Here is a 16797-nt window from a genome sequence, read left to right on the forward strand (position 1 = left end):
ATTAAAGAATAAAAAAAAAAACAGTTAACAATTTGCAAAACTCCGCGATGCTAACTCCTGTTGTATAATTTACCTGTCATTGGTAAACACAAGGTACAATTTTCTGGCATACTCCTTTCTATTCCGCGATATTGTAAGTTTCCTTAGCGTATTTCCATTCTTTCTTTTCCTTCCTGTTGTTGTTACTCTAGTTGTAGCTACTGCACATGAAAGAGAATGTTTTGATATTTTTATTTTTGTTTTTTTTTTTTGTTTTGGCTTTGTTTGCTACACCTTGAAGCGCGTTTTTTGTGTAATTATTTGTGGGAGTTTGTATGTCTATGTGTCTGTGTGTCTGTGTGTCTATGTGTCTGTGTATATAATAATATTATTATGATCATTTGCTTTGACATATATACCCGAAACAATCAAGTCTTTTCAAACTTTTCTGTATAACTTGATATCTAGAGAGGGCTTTTGACATCTTGGTCATTGATAAGATACAAAAGCTTCAACTAAAAGTAAGGAGATAGAAGAAGGAAAAAATAAAAGAAATAAAAATAGGAAACAACAAATTTACGATACTGTAAGAGAATTTTTTTTTAAAAAAAAAAAATAAAACAGACACCTTAAGAAACAAATTCAATGACAGTGGAGGAAGAAAATATACGTCATTCCAATTGCAACATTAGACCTACTCTTCTCCCACCCCAACCCAATACCACCAAAGAGGAACTTCTTGTCTAAATGTTTTTCTTTTTTTTTTTGTTCTTTATCTTTTTCATTCTTGATTGTTTGCTTTTACTATATTTCTTTTTTGCTCTTTTGGTCACACTGAATTTTCAAACTAACATTGAGATTGGAATAAATAGATTTTCACAACAATCGGAAATATAAGTGAGAGGGAAAGGGTAAGTGTGAGGGGGAAAAAAAAGAGCAATGATTGGACAATTCGCAATTTTTAAAAGTAGAAAGATGAAACTGGGGGGGTGGGAGTGGGGGTGGGGGTAAAAGTGGGGGAGAAACAAAGGGAAAGGCAAGTGGAGAGGACAAATAATTTGATCAACTTTTCCTTGTTTCTCCCCCCCTTCTCTTTCTCCCCTCCTTTCCTACCCCCCAAAAAAAATATAAATAATAAAATAAATAATAAAATAGAAATAAAAATAAAATTGCTAATTTTCAATGTTTCCATTCGTTCTTTTGTTTTCAATTTTTTTTTGCCTCTCATTTTCTCTCTCTCTTTCTTAAAAGTAGCTTAAATCTCCTCGAACGTTCAAAGTGGAGGTTTCACCTAACATTTCAGCCGTTCCATCGCCACCTCATATGTGAACTAATAAACTGAGATGGCTCATCTTAACTTATCCAATAGTTCCTCTAGAAGTAATCTCTTTTGTTTTTTTAAATCTTTTAACAGTAGCAAAAATAATAATTTAAACAAGGACTAAGCTTAGAATATTTTGTTTCATAGTTCATAAAAACACTCTACATTGAGTAAAGAAATAGGAAATTAGAAAGAGAAGGAGACAAGGTCCAAAACAAGAAAAAAAATTAGAAGAAATAAAACAATAATTTTTTTATGAAAACTATCAATAAACAAAAGAAAAAATAAAAGAAAGAAACAAGAGAAAATGAAAAAAATGGTAAAATAAATTAAAGAATTTTTAAAGAATTGTTAAAGAATTGATACAGAAAATAATAATAATAAAAGCTAGTATGGATAAACAATTAATGTAGAATTAGAAGCCACTGTCCATAAAAGATGACTAGGGCTATTGTCAAAAAAAAAAAAAAAAAGGGAGGGGAGGGGGTGAAAAATATCAAGCTACTTTTTTTTCTTCTTTTTTTTTTTTTTCTTTTTCTTCTTCTGCTTCGTTAACTTTAAGCCAATTCGGCCTCAGCATTGTCGAAATCCTTTTCAGCAATTCTCAAGTTTTCAGCCTCGTTGGCCAATTCATCGTCGAGATAAGCCTCATCCTCGTGAGCAGCCAATGATAAGGTAGGACGCACCGCAGCTGAGTCAAAGGTCCATGAGGCCAATGCGTTTTCAGCATCAATGATGATTTGCTTAGAAGCCTCGTAACCATCGTAAGCAGGTCTGGTCTCGCCTGGAGTGACTGGACTTTCATCCAACAACTCCAACAAGGCCTTACCGTAACCAGCAATCAAGGCAATCTTTTCCGCGTGCTCTCTAATAGAGTCGAATTGGTAGTTGAATGCAGTCTTTAATTTTTCTCTGGTAATGTTGGACAATTGAGCTTCAGCAACCAAAGACTCGGCCTCGGCTCTCACCAATTCCTGTTCCAAAACGTTAATTTTTGGACTTTGTGGGTCCTTGTACTTCAAGTAGGCGATTTGGTCGGTGATTTTTTGCTTTCTCTCTCTTGATGGTTGCACTGAACCTTCAATGTCTCTGATGGACTTCAAGGTAATTCTGTATTGGTCATATCTGTCAATGAATTGGTCTTCCAATTCACCAATCTCGTAGATCAAGACACCCAATTTATCAGTGATATCACTGATATCGTCATCGTTGCTTTCACCCCAAAGAGACAATTGCTTAGCTGAGTCCTTTCTTTCTCTTGAGGTAATCTCAATGGATCTCATCAAGTTCTTTTCCATCTTGATCAAGATGGCTAATTTTCTGGCCAACTCAGGACCCAACGCACCAGCAGCAGATTTACGAAAGGAGTGTGAAATTGAGCCTTTACCGAAAAACTTGGATTTGGTAGATGATGGTGGTGGTGGTGGGCTTTGTAATTGGGAAGCTGTTGGAGCTCTGCTGGATCTTAAGGAGTAAGTTCTGTGCATTGTAATTAATAGATTGGTGGATGAAAAGATAAATAGGAACCAAAAAAAGAGAATCAAAAATTAAAAATCAAAAACTAGAAAATTATTCTGTACTTTGCTTGTCTTGTTTATATATAAAGATACTGGTAGAATAAATTGGAGTAATTTTTAATTGAGTAGAATGGACTGTGTGTTTATTCTGTCAATTAGTTGTTTGTTTTAGTAGTAGTAGAAGTAGTGGAGGTGGTGATGTTTTTTGGTTGTTGAAAGTATTGGTTCAAGAAAAAAAAGAAAAAAAAAAAAAAGAGAGGCGGGAAAGGAGTGGAGTGGGAAAGAGAAATTGCTGAATTGCTGGTAGTGGGTGGTGTCTCTATTTCTCTCTCGCTCTCACTCTCTCTCTCTTTTTTTTTTTTTGTTCCTTCATTCTTGCGGTGCCTTGCGAAGATAATTGGTGATACTCTTTTAGTGCTACTAATAAACTAAATAATGCTACTACTGCTAAAACTATTAATACTACTACTACTACTACTACTACTACTATTACTACTGTTACTGCTGTTAGTATTACCGAAAATTTACTGATATCGCTGAACACTACCACAAGAACAACTGTGGGTCACACACAATAGAAGGATACTTATAAATCCTGAAATTAAAAAATTTAAAATTTAAAATATAGATATAGCCACAAAAGATAAAGAAGTAACAGCAACTACTACTAGTACTACTACTAGCACTACTACTAGTGCTGTCACCACACAAGTGCATGATGCAGATAAAACTCACTTCAGCCAAGTCACATATCAATATTAACAAACAATGTAAATTACCAGCATAGTCATAAGTATATGGAAGAGACGAAACAAAATAAGAACTGGCAAAAAAAAAGACATACAAATTTGAAAAGATGGAAAAGGTATTGCCTCAAAATACTTTGCTTTCATAAATTTCAGATTACAAACAAAAGCAAAAGCAAAAGCAAAAGCAAAAGCAAATGCAGCACAGTGTTTATGAAATAGAAAAGACGACAAAGGAAAAAAAACAAAAAAAACAAAAAAAAAACAAAAAAAAAGGTGTCACAAAATTCCCTATTGTGATTCTCCTTTTGATTACAACACAACCCTTTTAGGAATTGCCTTCACGAGAGACAGCCATAGAAATTCCATTCTAGTTTTTTTTCATTTCAACTTCCCCCCCCCTCCTCCTCCTTCTTCTTTTTTACTTTTAAGGCGACACTGAGTTATAGGCATAAGGCGTTTCCAAAAAAAGAAAAAAAAAAAAAAAAAAAAGATAAATAAATTTCCGAAATAAAAAATTTTACCATTTAAATCGTCGAAACTAATCAACAATATTGCAATCACTTAAGAAAAGATAAAGAGAGTGAATAATAAAGGGGGTATGGCACTGGATTTTAACTATGCTTTTTATTTTTTTTCTTTTATTTTTTTTTTTTTCAGTTCTTTCTGGTCCCCTACCCCTTTTCTTTTCTTCTCATGCGGCAGTAGAAAAAAAAAAATAGTAAAGAAAATGTAACGATAGAGAGTGAGAGAGAGAGAGAGAGAGAATAAAAAGCAGATATTTAGTAGTGGCTTAGTTCATATATATATACTTATATATATATATATGTATGTGTGTGTGTAAAGATAGTAAGCACGTGATGTAATCAATACTATCGTGTAATAATAGCTACTAAGTCAACAGCGTCCTTTCCTTTAGCTATCAACTTTTTTAGCCAGCCATCTTTATATTTTGATTTCTTCTTATAAATTAATCTTTCAATTACGATAAGCATTTGCTTTTGTTTGGTTATTTGTTTCTTATTTTTGGATCAATCTCATCTATTTTTTATACATAAAAGTTCAAGAGTTACATTAACAAGTATGTGATTGTCCATACAATAAATGGGTATACAATGCTACTCTGCACTTTTTGATTGAAGTTGCCATTTCCATTCTAGTATTTCTCTCTTTCTTTCTCTCTCTCTCTCTTTCTCTTTCTCTTTTTTTTTTATATTGTAACCATAATTGTCTTGATGGATCATTTATTAACAAAGTTAGTCATTAGATAAAATGTGTTTGATTTTTTAAATAAAAGAAAATGGTGTAGGTGAAATCTAATAAGGTAAAATCTCTAATTGTGTTTATTTTTCCTTTCCCACAATAGTATTTACAATTAGTGATATTAAAGATTAGTTAAAAATAAAGAGAGAGAGAGAGAGAGAGAGAGAGAGAAAACTATGCACTTCACCATACAATTGCACTTCACGATGTAAATGATTGTACAATCTAGTAGTTGGCACAGTAGAACAAAATTACATAAAGCCAAGTAAGATTGTTTGTTAGTTTGTTTTTCTTTTGCCCTTCTACCTTGTCAATACGGGTTGGTCTCAAAACAATTAGTAACATAGTGACCTACAGTTGATAGTGTTCTTCGAAAGGCAGTCGTGCCCACATTTAATTTTCTCTGGCCTCCTCGTCCTATATTACTATTACTACTACTACTACTACTACTACTAGTACTACTGCTGCTTCTCTCTCCGTCCAGTTTTTTTCGACTTCTCGACTGCAGCCACCGAGACCAACAGCGTTCAACGGCGCATAAACCCGAAAGAAAAGGCAAAAGGGAAACGAGAAACGAGAAATATAAAAGGACCAAGAGAACGAAAATTAGTGCTTACAAATTTTTTTTATTTTTTATATTTTTTATATTTTTTATATTTTTTATATTTTTTATATTTTTTATATTTTTTATATTTTTTATATTTTTTTTGTAAACTCCCACGATGCTGGAAAATTTACAATGGCAATTTCGGTCGCATTTTCTCTCTCTCCCTCTCTCTCTCTCTCTCTCTCTCTCTCTCTCTCCCTCTCCCTCTCTCACTCTCTGTCTTTAAGTTATGACTATCCGATTTGGAAGAAAAAAAAAAAAAAAAGGAAAAAGAAAAATCAAAACTACATACCAAATACAAGAAAGTTGGGTTTTCAAGGCAAAATTACGTGTCTTTTCCTTTTGCCTATCTTTTCATTCCTGATCCTATTTCTGTTTTCTATTCTTCTTGCTTGAAAATAAACAAAAAAAAAAAACAAAAAACAGGATCAACAGATCAACAATATCTAAACAGTCTGACCCACCATGTCTGACATTGTTGCAAGTCTGGGCATAAAAGAGGCAGAGCTCTTGGTCTCCAAACCACTCTTCCTTAGACCATACGTGTGGCCCTTTTCCATTATATATCCAATCTATCTCCAGTTATATTTCAACCACTATGATAAATACTTTGTTGGGAAAGAATGGACCTTTGTCTACACGATTGCCATTGTGTCGTTAAACTTGTTATTTTGGTTGATGCCTTATTGGAACCAGGATATCAATTCAAAATTCAACTACAATAAAGTAGACAAGATCCAAAACGCCGAGTTCATCAAAATCACCCCTGCACCAAACGCAGGTATCGGAGAAATCAGCCGTATCAACCGTGAAACTTTCCACGATGGTGAGAAACAAATCAGTTTTCTTTTCCAAAAGAGGAGATACCTCTACCACCCTGAATTGCAAAAATTCTCACCACCTGAGTTTGTATTTGATAACATGCCCAAACTCAAAGTATACCAAACTACCAAGGGCTTGTCTGGGGATTTGGAAAAAAGTATTAGAAACTATGGTTTGAACAAATTTGACATTCCAATTCCTACTTTTTTGGAATTGTTCAAAGAACACGCAGTGGCCCCCTTCTTTGTCTTTCAAATATTCTGTGTGGCACTTTGGTGTATGGATGAGCAATGGTACTACTCCCTCTTCTCCCTATTCATGTTGGTTTCATTTGAAATGACAACCGTCTTCCAAAGAAGAACTACAATGGCTGAGTTTCAAAGTATGGGAATCAAACCCTATGAAATTTACGTGCACAGAGATGGGAAATGGCAAAAAATCTCAACTTCAAACTTGTTACCTGGCGATTTGGTCTCAATCACAAGAACTAATGAAGATAGTGCATTACCATGTGACTTGTTGTTAGTGGATGGAACTGCAATTGTTAATGAAGCTATGTTATCCGGTGAATCAACCCCATTATTGAAAGAATCTGTTAAACTTAGACCAGCTGACGATGACTTGCAACCTGAAGGATTTGACAAAAATTCAATCTTGCACGGTGGTACAATGGCGTTGCAAGTTACCAAACCTGAAAATCCAATTGTCCCTATTGCACCAGATGCTGGTGCTTTTGCGGTTGTTACAAAGACTGGGTTTGAAACATCGCAAGGTTCATTGGTCCGTATGATGATCTTTTCAAGTGAACGTGTCTCTGTTGGCAACAAAGAAGCATTTATGTTTATATTGTTTTTGTTGGTCTTTGCAATCGCTGCATCCTGGTATGTATGGGTTGAGGGAACAAGAATGGGAAGAATCCAATCCAAATTGATTTTGGATTGTATAATTGTTATTACTTCAGTTGTGCCACCGGAATTACCAATGGAATTAACCATGGCTGTCAACTCATCGTTATCAAAATTACAAAAGTATTACGTCTACTGTACCGAACCTTTTAGAATCCCCTTGGCTGGAAGAATCGATGTATGTTGTTTTGACAAGACTGGTACATTAACTGCTGAAGACTTGGTATTCGAAGGTTTAGCCGGCTTCAAAAATGATGATATCCACCATCTTTACAAAGCCGAGGAAGCCCCCGAGACTACTTCGTATGTATTGGGTTCTGCCCATGCCTTGGTTAGATTGGATGACGGTGATGTCGTTGGTGACCCAATGGAACAGGCAACTCTCAAGGCTGCCCACTGGACCGTGGGAAACAATGATGTTGTGGAAAGAGAATCAAAGAAAAATGGAAACAAAACTGAAAAGATTCACATTTTGCGTCGTTTCCAATTCTCAAGTGCCCTTAAGAGATCTTCTACCATTTCATCAATCAACACTTTGCCTAATAAGAACTTTGTTGCTGCCAAGGGAGCACCTGAAACAATTAGAAAGATGGTGATTGATGCGCCAGAGAACTATGAAGACATCTACAAATCATTTACTAGAGCTGGATCGCGTGTTTTGGCTCTTGCTTACAAGTATTTGGATACCAATGTTAATGTGAATAAGGCCAAAAGAGAACAAATTGAGTCTGACTTGCATTTTGCTGGGTTTATCGTGTTCCACTGTCCGCTTAAGGATGATGCTATTGAAACTATCAAGATGTTGAATGAGTCATCTCACCGTTCGATAATGATTACTGGAGATAATGCATTAACTGCTTGTCATGTTGCCAAGGAAGTTGCGATCACTACAAAGGATGTTTTGATTTTGGATGCACCAGAGGAACACCATATTGCTGAAAAAGATGCTGATTTAGTTTGGAGAAATGTCAATGAGACTGTTGTAATTCCATTCAATGTTGAAGGCAAGATTGATTTTGCTAGCTTGGCCAAACACGATATCTGTCTTACCGGTTTTGCTCTCAGTAAATTGAGTGGCCATGCTCAACTTTTGGATTTGATTAAAAAGACTTGGATCTATGCTAGAGTTTCTCCAACGCAAAAGGAATTTATTTTGACTTCTTTGAAAGATGCAGGATATAATACATTGATGTGTGGTGATGGTACTAATGATGTTGGTGCATTAAAACAAGCCAACATTGGTGTTGCACTTTTGAATGGTACTGAAGAAGGAATGAAGAAACTTATCGAAAATAGGAAAATTGAAGCGACCAAAAAAGTTTATGAAAAACAATCGCAGCTCTTTATCAATTGGGGTAAACCACCTCCACCAGTTCCACCTATTATTGCGCACTTGTACCCACCTGGTCAAAATAACCCAAAGTACTTGGAAGCTATGGAAAAGAAGGGTGTTACAATCACTGATGATATGAAGGCAGCTGTTGCTGCTGCAATGAAACAACCTATTGTTATTCCTCCACCAGGGCAAAACAAGAATGTTCCAACTGATGGTGGCAAGTTTGCAGATGCTATTATGGGTGCATTGAACGATGCTGAAGCAGAGGATGAGGTGCCAACATTAAAATTGGGTGATGCCTCGGTTGCTGCTCCATTCACTTCAAAGTTGGCCAATGTTAGTGCAGTCACTCATTTGATTCGCCAAGGTCGATGTGCCTTGATTTCGACCATCCAAATGTACAAGATTTTGGCTTTGAACTGTTTGATTTCTTCCTATTCACTTTCAGTCTTGTATTTGGCTGGTATGAAGTTTGGTGATGGGCAAGCAACAATCTCTGGTATCTTATTATCGGTATGTTTCTTTTCAATCTCAAGAGGTAAGCCTTTGGAAAAATTGTCAAAGCAGAGACCACAAGATGGAATTTTCAACATTTACATTATGGGCTCGATACTTGGCCAGTTCTTTATTCATATCGTTACCTTGGTCTACATTACACGTGAAATTTATATCGTGGAGCCAAAAGAGCCAAGTATCGATTTGGAGAAAAAGTTTAACCCTTCGTTGTTAAATACTGGTATGTTCTTGTTGCAATTGGCACAGCAAGTCTCTACTTTTGCTGTGAACTATATTGGATTGCCATTCAGAGAGAGTATATCTGATAATAAGGGTATGTACTATGGTTTGTTGGGGGTTGCTGCATTGACATTTTGTGGATCCACCGAGTTTATCCCTGAGATAAACGAGCAAATGCAATTTGTTCCAATGAGCACTGATTTCAAAATCAAGCTTACAGCTGCTATTGCTGTGGATTTAAGCGCCACATGGCTTATTGAAAATGTCTTGAAACATTTTTTCATGAACTCCAAACCAGCTGATATTGCTTTAAGAGATGATGATGCTGATGATGATGCTGATGCTGATGCTGATGGAGATGAGAAGAAGTAGAGGGAGGAGTAAATACAAGAAGATGCAACTATTGTAGCAAATTAGAATTTATAGATTAATTATTTTTTTTCTAAGTACTTATCATTACTCGTTATATTCATCTGCAATGAATGCTCTGTGAGCATCTTTATTGTTCCTCTTTCTATTTCAAATTTTTATTGTTTTGTTGTTCTTGTTGTTATTGTTCATAAAGATGATGATGATTTTATTTTCTTCATTTAAACTGCGCAAGATCAACTTCCCTGTTCAAGTTGGAAACTTTCAATATTCGAACATCATTCTTTTCAACGACAACAAATTTACTAAGCTTCTGTGCAAGAAGCTTTATGGTATCGTAAATTTCATTCTTGCCCATTGGATGATCCAAGGTATCCATCACAATTTGCTCCACTTGGCTCATAGCAAACGTCCTCTGCAGTTTCTGTTCTAGTTCCAGTTGTTCCCCCAAAAGATGATATACGGCGTCGTAAACAACATGGATTTTACCAAACAAATATTGCTGGTACTTCATTTCGGGACTCATGGCTGAATTTTTTAAATTTGCATTTCGTTGTTCTTTTAGCCGGATTCTTTCAAGTAAAGAGAGGCCATCACTCTTTGCACTTTCCACCTTGGCATCCTTTTCGGTAAATTGAAACTTTGACCTTGCATTTTTTAAGTCGTCAAACCGGCCAATTTTTGTCGGACTCCTGGATTTGGATGGTGAAGTATTTGCTGATTGAAATTTAGTTGGTTTGACAACCTTTTGCGGCGAAGACGAGGGCGTCGAGCTTTGCGTAGTTACTTTTGACAATTCCAACTGTGGGAATCCCAGCTGTTCTGGATGCGATTCCACATATAATTGTACCTTATCTCCAAAAACTGCTATTCGATTCTGACCAATCTCCTCTAGTTTTATAGTGAGATCTCCATCTACAATAGGCAATGAATAAGCCGAAACAACAGTAAGGATTTGCTGTACTTCCTTCACCTCAACTTTTCTCCCCAAAAGCTCTGTCGCTTGTTGTAAAATCTTTACGAGTGACGGATTTGTCACAGAAGTTGCAAAGTGTAGCTGTAAGACATGTTCTATTGCTTTGAATGTACGTAGTAGTTTGTCTGTTGACTGTTTAGTGATCATATGAGCAAATTATGAAGAAAATTAAAAAAATTAAAAAGACGATAGTCCTATTCTTTAATTTATGTCTAATTTATTTTCTCTTCTGTTTTTTTTTTTGGCAATATAATCCGCTTATAGCTTTTATCAAAAAAGACAATAAAAAAAAAATACAAAGGAGGAGAGGAAAAGAAACCCAAATTTGAAAGTGCAATTAAAGCAACGCGTCGCGGAATAACTTTACTTTTCGGTAATTTATCTCCGCCACTTAGTAAAAAGTGTCAAACAAGCCAAGGGAGAGAAAGAGAAAGAGAGAGTGAGAGTGTGTGTGTGTGTGTATGTATGTGTTTGAAGCGCGATATTGTTTTTAGTAATTCTACTACAAGCATCAAAATCAAGTCATCACGATTCTTGTCAATATATGAAAGAAACTGTTGAATGTCAAGCAAGCATAGAGAGGACCATTTAAAACGAGGGTCTGATGTGTCTCCTTACGAATCGCTATTTGCAGGTTCAGTATCAGGGGGCGTAGCTCGAGCAATAACTGCTCCACTAGATACCATAAAGATACGGTTGCAACTACAAACAAAGTCGCACAAGCACCCACATACGCAGAAAGTATCGGCATTAAACGTTGTCAAAGACCTTTTGAAAAATGAAGGAGTGATTGCACTTTGGAAGGGCAATGTCCCCGCAGAGATTCTTTATGTAATGTATGGAGCAGTCCAGTTCACTACATATTCGGCTTTGAGCAAAAGCTTATCCCAGATGGAGAAAGACTATAGCATTGTTATGCCCTCTTCGGTCCACTCGTTGTTGGCTGGTGTTGGAGCTGGTATAGCAAGCACTCTAACAACTTATCCCTTTGATCTTTTACGAACCAGGCTTGTTGCAAACAAAAAGAAGAATCTTTTATCAATGACTGGAACATTCCGCAAAATCTTACACGCAGAGGGTATTTCAGGATTGTTTGCTGGGATACGGCCGGCAATGATATCTGTTGCTTCAACAACGGGACTTATGTTCTGGTCATACGAATTAGCCAGAGAGTTTTCATCAGAATACAAGCATGTTCCATTTATTGAGGGGATTTGTGGGTTCGTTGCTGGGGCAACGTCAAAAGGCATAACTTTCCCTCTAGATACTTTGCGAAAGCGGTGTCAAATATACTCTGAGGTGTACGGTACAAAATACAAAAGCTCGCTACGTATTTTCATGAACATTGTAAGTCGTGAAGGTGTATTGGGACTATACAGAGGTTATGGTGTGAGTATACTAAAGACAGCTCCAACGAGCGCCATATCATTGTGGACCTACGAGTATGTTATATCAGCAACCCGTCATTACCGACTGTCAAAGCCACTTGTTTAATACCCAATTCAATTGGACCTTTAAATTTTAGATTTTGAATAAATAATCGCCATCGTCTTTGTTATTCTCCTCCCCTATTTCTTTTGTAGTCAGCACTGCACTGACATTCAGATATGAAGCAGTTCCTTCTCCGTATTCGTCATCTTCCTCCTCTGCTTCTTCTTCCTCTTCTTGACCTTCACCCTCGGTATCGGTAACGCCATTTTTGTATTCCTCTCGTTCTTCAAATTGTAACCCATATAGTCTCGCAAGCAGATTCGGCAGTATATATTCCTCTTCGTCTTCTGCTCCCCCATAATAATCATCTTCTATGGTACTATAACGCACTCCGCGGTCCAGGTAAGATGTATCTGCTGAAGTTTGTGCTGAAGTATCTGCTGGAGTATTTGTTGACTGAAGGCTTGGATGATTTGAAGGGAGTTTCATATTTGATTTTGGTTGAAAGCCCAACGTCTTTAGTGGGTTCAATTGAGATTGTTTCCTCTTTACAATAGTACCAATTGGTTGCATTGATGGTTTAGGGGTTATCTTTTGAAGGGGTCGCTGTGCTCGTAACTGACTCTGGATGTATTTCGGCAATTTCTCGCTGACCATGGATGTTCGCCGCTTACCAGGTCCATTTTGTCTTGATGATAATTTGGCGGAGTTATGATGAAAAGGAAGATCAAATTTGGACTTGACTTTTGCCTTTTGTTTGAGCTTAGAGTCTTGTGATGCTGATGTGGTAGCAAGGACATTTACAGTTGAGGTTTCGGGTGCAGCAGACGCACTCAATTTATCACCTTTACTAAATGGTCGTTGCTGTTGTATAAGATCAAGGGAAAGTCTACGCTGTTTTTTTGTTAAATCTGGGACTCGAAAATACTTTTGACCGTGTTTGATGTTACTCTCTTTGCAGTTGATGTCGCCATTGACGCCGCCATTGACGCCGCCATTGGTATCAGTATCAATGTCAATATTAACACTTTCATTCGTGGCATTTTTCTTAATGTTACCGTCTTCTCTATTTTCATATGAATCAGGAGCAATACCAGTTGCGGTGGTATAAGATTGTTCAAAAGGTTTTAGATTCATCTTGAGAATAAGATTCCGGACTTGATCATCAATAGTAGACCCAAAATTCTTGGTGCTTGGATTTCCCACTAATAAATGATCAAATTGTGTCTGTAACCATTCATCATAGAACTCATCCACCTTTAGTTTTATTAAATCGATATTATCTGCTTCAGTCACCTGTTTGATGTATGTCCAATTCAAGTTGGAATAAAACTGTGTAGTATCGTTTAATTTCCCAACATAGCTCTTCATGTAATTGTCAAAAGCAATTGTCGTTTCCAAAAGTGCAAGAGGCATTTTCGGTAGTACTTTTGGTCAAAGCAGGAACAAAAGTAGAAACAAGAGCAATAGTACTAGCAGTGGCAGTAGCAGTAATAGTAACAGTGGCAGTAGTGGTAACAGTGGCAGTAGCAGTAGTAGTGGACGTATCTGTCCCAGTGGTTGTAATTGAAATTACAAAGTAAATTACCAATTTTCCGAAATCAATAGGATAATTCATTAGTGGGAAAAACAAGAGTTGACGCGCATTAATAGTGGATTGTGGGGATGATAACCGATGAAAGATTCGTTCTACAATCTGCAGAACAAAACAAAAGGAAAAAAAAAAAAACGACACACGCACATACACACACCAAAATGTAAAAAGTCCAAATCTCTTAGTAAAAAAAAAAAAAAAGAAAAAACAAACTAAGTAAGGAGGCTAGGCTTAGAAAAGAAGAAAGCTTGATAGTGGTCGAATAAGCATTTCGCTAAGATCTAAAAAATGATGAATATGAAATAAACGCAAATGAATCCTAATAATCCAAAAAAAATTAAAGGTTGGATACACACGGAAAATGTGACCGAGAAATCTTGTTAAAGATAAAGAAAAAAGTTACAAAAAAACAAATGGTCCCTAGCAGGATCGAACTGCTGATCTTGGCGTTATTAGCACCACGCCTTAACCAACTGGGCCAAGGGACCTTTTACGTTGCCAAAAAAGTTCCTTTGTAATTTACAAGTAATTGAATATATCAGATAATTCACCAAAGTATCAGTGTTGAATTGTTTTATATTCTATTTGTTTATTTTTCTTTTCACCATGAAAGCAGTGAATCATGGTGAGACCAACGAAAGTGAAATTATAATGCTGTGGTATAGCTATACTGAGACTACATTGGAGTTAGTTGATATTTGAATTTGCTAGTGGTCTAAGTCCTCTATAATATTGTGAACATATTCTAAATATAAATGATGGACTTTTACTCTTAAGAAATTAATTTAGTTATTCTTGACTAAGAGTTTGATAGCTTTTTAAATAAAAACATCACACCCATATTGATAAAGCGTTGTAGATAGAATAATATAAGATACATTTGTCACTTAAAAAAAAAATATGATAAATCTGGAAGAAAGAAAGAAATAAAAACATAATTGAGTTTTTCATACGAAACTTTTCTGCGAGTTCCAATATAAACTAGACTTTCAATTAAATATGAAAAATGAATGATTACCAAGTTTCTAGAAAAAGGGAATTGCTGAATTAAAGAATGAAAAAATGAAAAAATTAATAAAACTTTAAAATGTTTCCAATGTTAAAAAATCAATATCAAAAAAAAGTTAAGAAATTGGTTTCTTTTTCACATGAATAAATCTGGATGTAAAATAATTTTGTGCTGATTTTGACTAAGTAATCGATGCTAGTCAACTTTCTTTTCTTTTTTTTTTGGTTTACTGAACTAAAACCACTTTTTCTATCAGATAAATCTGGCGAACCACATACTTAACTGTAATTCATGTACATAATTTTTATTAAAAAATTGGATCCGAATCATTGCTACAGAACATTTGGGAAGGACACGAGTGGTGTATAAATAGAGTCATGGTTGCAAAACACAAGGAGGTAGCGTCAATTGAAAGAGATGAGTTCGAGAACAGGAATGAGATGCGCGCGATACAATTAAATTTCTTTTAAAAAAGTACCACCACTACAAAAATTGCACACTACGACTTCCATTACCAATACTCCATCAATCGTATCTCATTGGATTTTTCTTTCTTTCTTGTTTGATAGGGAAAATAAAATAAAATACAATACAACAAGAAAACAACAACAACAACAACAACAACAACAACAACAACAACAACAACAACAACAACAACAACAACAACAACAACAACAACAACAACAACAACAACAACAACAACAACAACAACAACAGTAGCAACAACAACAACAACAACAACAACAACAACAGCAACAACAACAACAACAACAACAACAACAACAAGAAAACAAAAACAACAACAACAACAAAAACAACAACAACATAAAAGACTAAGATGAAGGTTCTCACGACATGCGATGATACAGGAGCAGCAAAACTCTGTAGTTTTAAAAGAGGAACAGATACTTCGAAGAAAGATGCTACACAGCCGGATCTGATCGAAAATTGCATGAATCTACCAAAATCAAATTACAAAACTAGGATCATACATTTGATCAATTATAATTATCAATATTTTATAGCATCCAGGTTAGGTGGAACGTTGTCGATTTATGACTATGAGGAAAACGATGTTGCTATGAAACCGCAAGAAAAGCAGGAAGGAAACGGATCAAAGTCCGACAAGGAACAAAAATCAAGTTTGAAAGTGGAATCAGAGTCAACAAACTCCAAAGAAAATATTGAAGAAGTAGCTGGGTATGTCGAGGAAAGATTCAAATTCTTGCACGAATTCAAACTCCCAGTCAGTATGAACGATCGACCTATAGCATTGCAGAAGTGTGAAAAATTGGATAGTGTGCTTGTAGCGTACGAGTCAGGCAAGGTTTACCTCGTTTATGTTGGTGACTTCTCCTTTGAACCATTATTATTGCACTTGCCCGGATGCACTCACCTCAACGCCTTTGCTATTCACCCAGAGCAGGAAAATGTGGTGGCATTTGGCGGAAAGGAAACTGACCTTCAGATTGCAGAACTTTACAATTCGTCAGTAAACAGCAAGATATTTAAAAAAGATTATAAATCGGCATTTGTACCGAAAATTTTATTTAAGGCAAAGAACGTTAGTAATGACCATTTGAATTTAAGAGTTCCCATTTGGATTACAAATATACTTTTTTTCACAAACAATGTTACTAATGGACAATACAAACTTATCACGTCTACCAGATATGGCCAATTGCGTATATATGATACAAAACATGGTCGTAAACCCGTTAAAGATTATCCAGTATCGACAACCCCAATCCTCACTTTGCTGTTTGGTAACGACAAAGAGACTGAAGTTGTCTTGACCGACACTCAAAATCTCATGGCCAAATATTCGCTTGATATCATTGATGACAAAGCTTTCAAGACCAATTCAGCATCAGCAGGAGATATCATTAAACCAGTGCCAAAACTTTTAGGTAAATATACTGGGGGCAACACTGGTGCCACTTTGGCACAGCAAGTATACGAAGGTATCGTAGCATTTGCAGGGCTTGATAGATATCTTCGTGTGTTTGATGTTGAATCAAGACAAATCCTTGCAAAAGTTTACTTGGGAGTTGAAGTGAGCTCATTAATAATTATTGACGATGAAGACGAAGAAAATGAGGAAGAGCAAAAACGTAAACGTGACGAAGAAGAAGAGGATAACGAAATGTGGAGTCAATTGGACAAAAAACAAAAAGTTTGATTATA

The 16797-nt window shown here is 35.9% G+C and overlaps 6 protein-coding genes and 1 non-coding gene across 7 annotated transcripts; 3 read left to right on the top strand and 4 right to left on the bottom strand. All coding sequences in view use genetic code 12, as the record gives it.

Moving 5' to 3' along the window:
- Positions 1–1857: 1857 nt before the first annotated feature.
- Positions 1858–2787, bottom strand: PIL1_2 (Eisosome core component; the record flags this gene model as incomplete). The annotated part of the gene is made up of 1 exon (XM_001527044.2): positions 1858–2787. The coding sequence occupies one exon, from the start codon at positions 2785–2787 to the stop codon at positions 1858–1860; it is 930 nt and encodes a 309-aa protein (XP_001527094.1).
- A 3111-nt stretch (positions 2788–5898) lies between these two features.
- Positions 5899–9603, top strand: SPF1 (putative cation-transporting ATPase 1; the record flags this gene model as incomplete). Its single annotated transcript, XM_001527045.2, has 1 exon — positions 5899–9603. The coding sequence occupies one exon, from the start codon at positions 5899–5901 to the stop codon at positions 9601–9603; it is 3705 nt and encodes a 1234-aa protein (XP_001527095.2).
- A 214-nt stretch (positions 9604–9817) lies between these two features.
- Positions 9818–10723, bottom strand: PVL30_001895 (uncharacterized protein; the record flags this gene model as incomplete). Its single annotated transcript, XM_001527046.2, has 1 exon — positions 9818–10723. The coding sequence occupies one exon, from the start codon at positions 10721–10723 to the stop codon at positions 9818–9820; it is 906 nt and encodes a 301-aa protein (XP_001527096.2).
- A 414-nt stretch (positions 10724–11137) lies between these two features.
- TPC1 (mitochondrial thiamine pyrophosphate transporter) lies at positions 11138–12070 on the top strand (the record flags this gene model as incomplete). The annotated part of the gene is made up of 1 exon (XM_001527047.2): positions 11138–12070. The coding sequence occupies one exon, from the start codon at positions 11138–11140 to the stop codon at positions 12068–12070; it is 933 nt and encodes a 310-aa protein (XP_001527097.2).
- Positions 12071–12097: 27 nt separating this feature from the next.
- PVL30_001897 (uncharacterized protein) lies at positions 12098–13378 on the bottom strand (the record flags this gene model as incomplete). The annotated part of the gene is made up of 1 exon (XM_001527048.2): positions 12098–13378. One exon carries the CDS (start codon positions 13376–13378, stop codon positions 12098–12100), a length of 1281 nt encoding a protein of 426 aa, XP_001527098.2.
- A 637-nt stretch (positions 13379–14015) lies between these two features.
- PVL30_001898 lies at positions 14016–14089 on the bottom strand. The gene has a single exon. It is a non-coding gene; the product is annotated as a tRNA-Ile (tRNA).
- A 1359-nt stretch (positions 14090–15448) lies between these two features.
- Positions 15449–16792, top strand: NSA1 (Ribosome biogenesis protein nsa1 (NOP7-associated protein 1); the record flags this gene model as incomplete). The annotated part of the gene is made up of 1 exon (XM_001527049.2): positions 15449–16792. The coding sequence occupies one exon, from the start codon at positions 15449–15451 to the stop codon at positions 16790–16792; it is 1344 nt and encodes a 447-aa protein (XP_001527099.2).
- Positions 16793–16797: the final 5 nt, after the last annotated feature.

The sequence above is a fragment of the Lodderomyces elongisporus genome, chromosome 2 (genome assembly GCF_030384665.1).
Source record: "Lodderomyces elongisporus chromosome 2, complete sequence".
Classification (NCBI taxonomy): Eukaryota; Fungi; Ascomycota; class Pichiomycetes; order Serinales; family Debaryomycetaceae; genus Lodderomyces; species Lodderomyces elongisporus.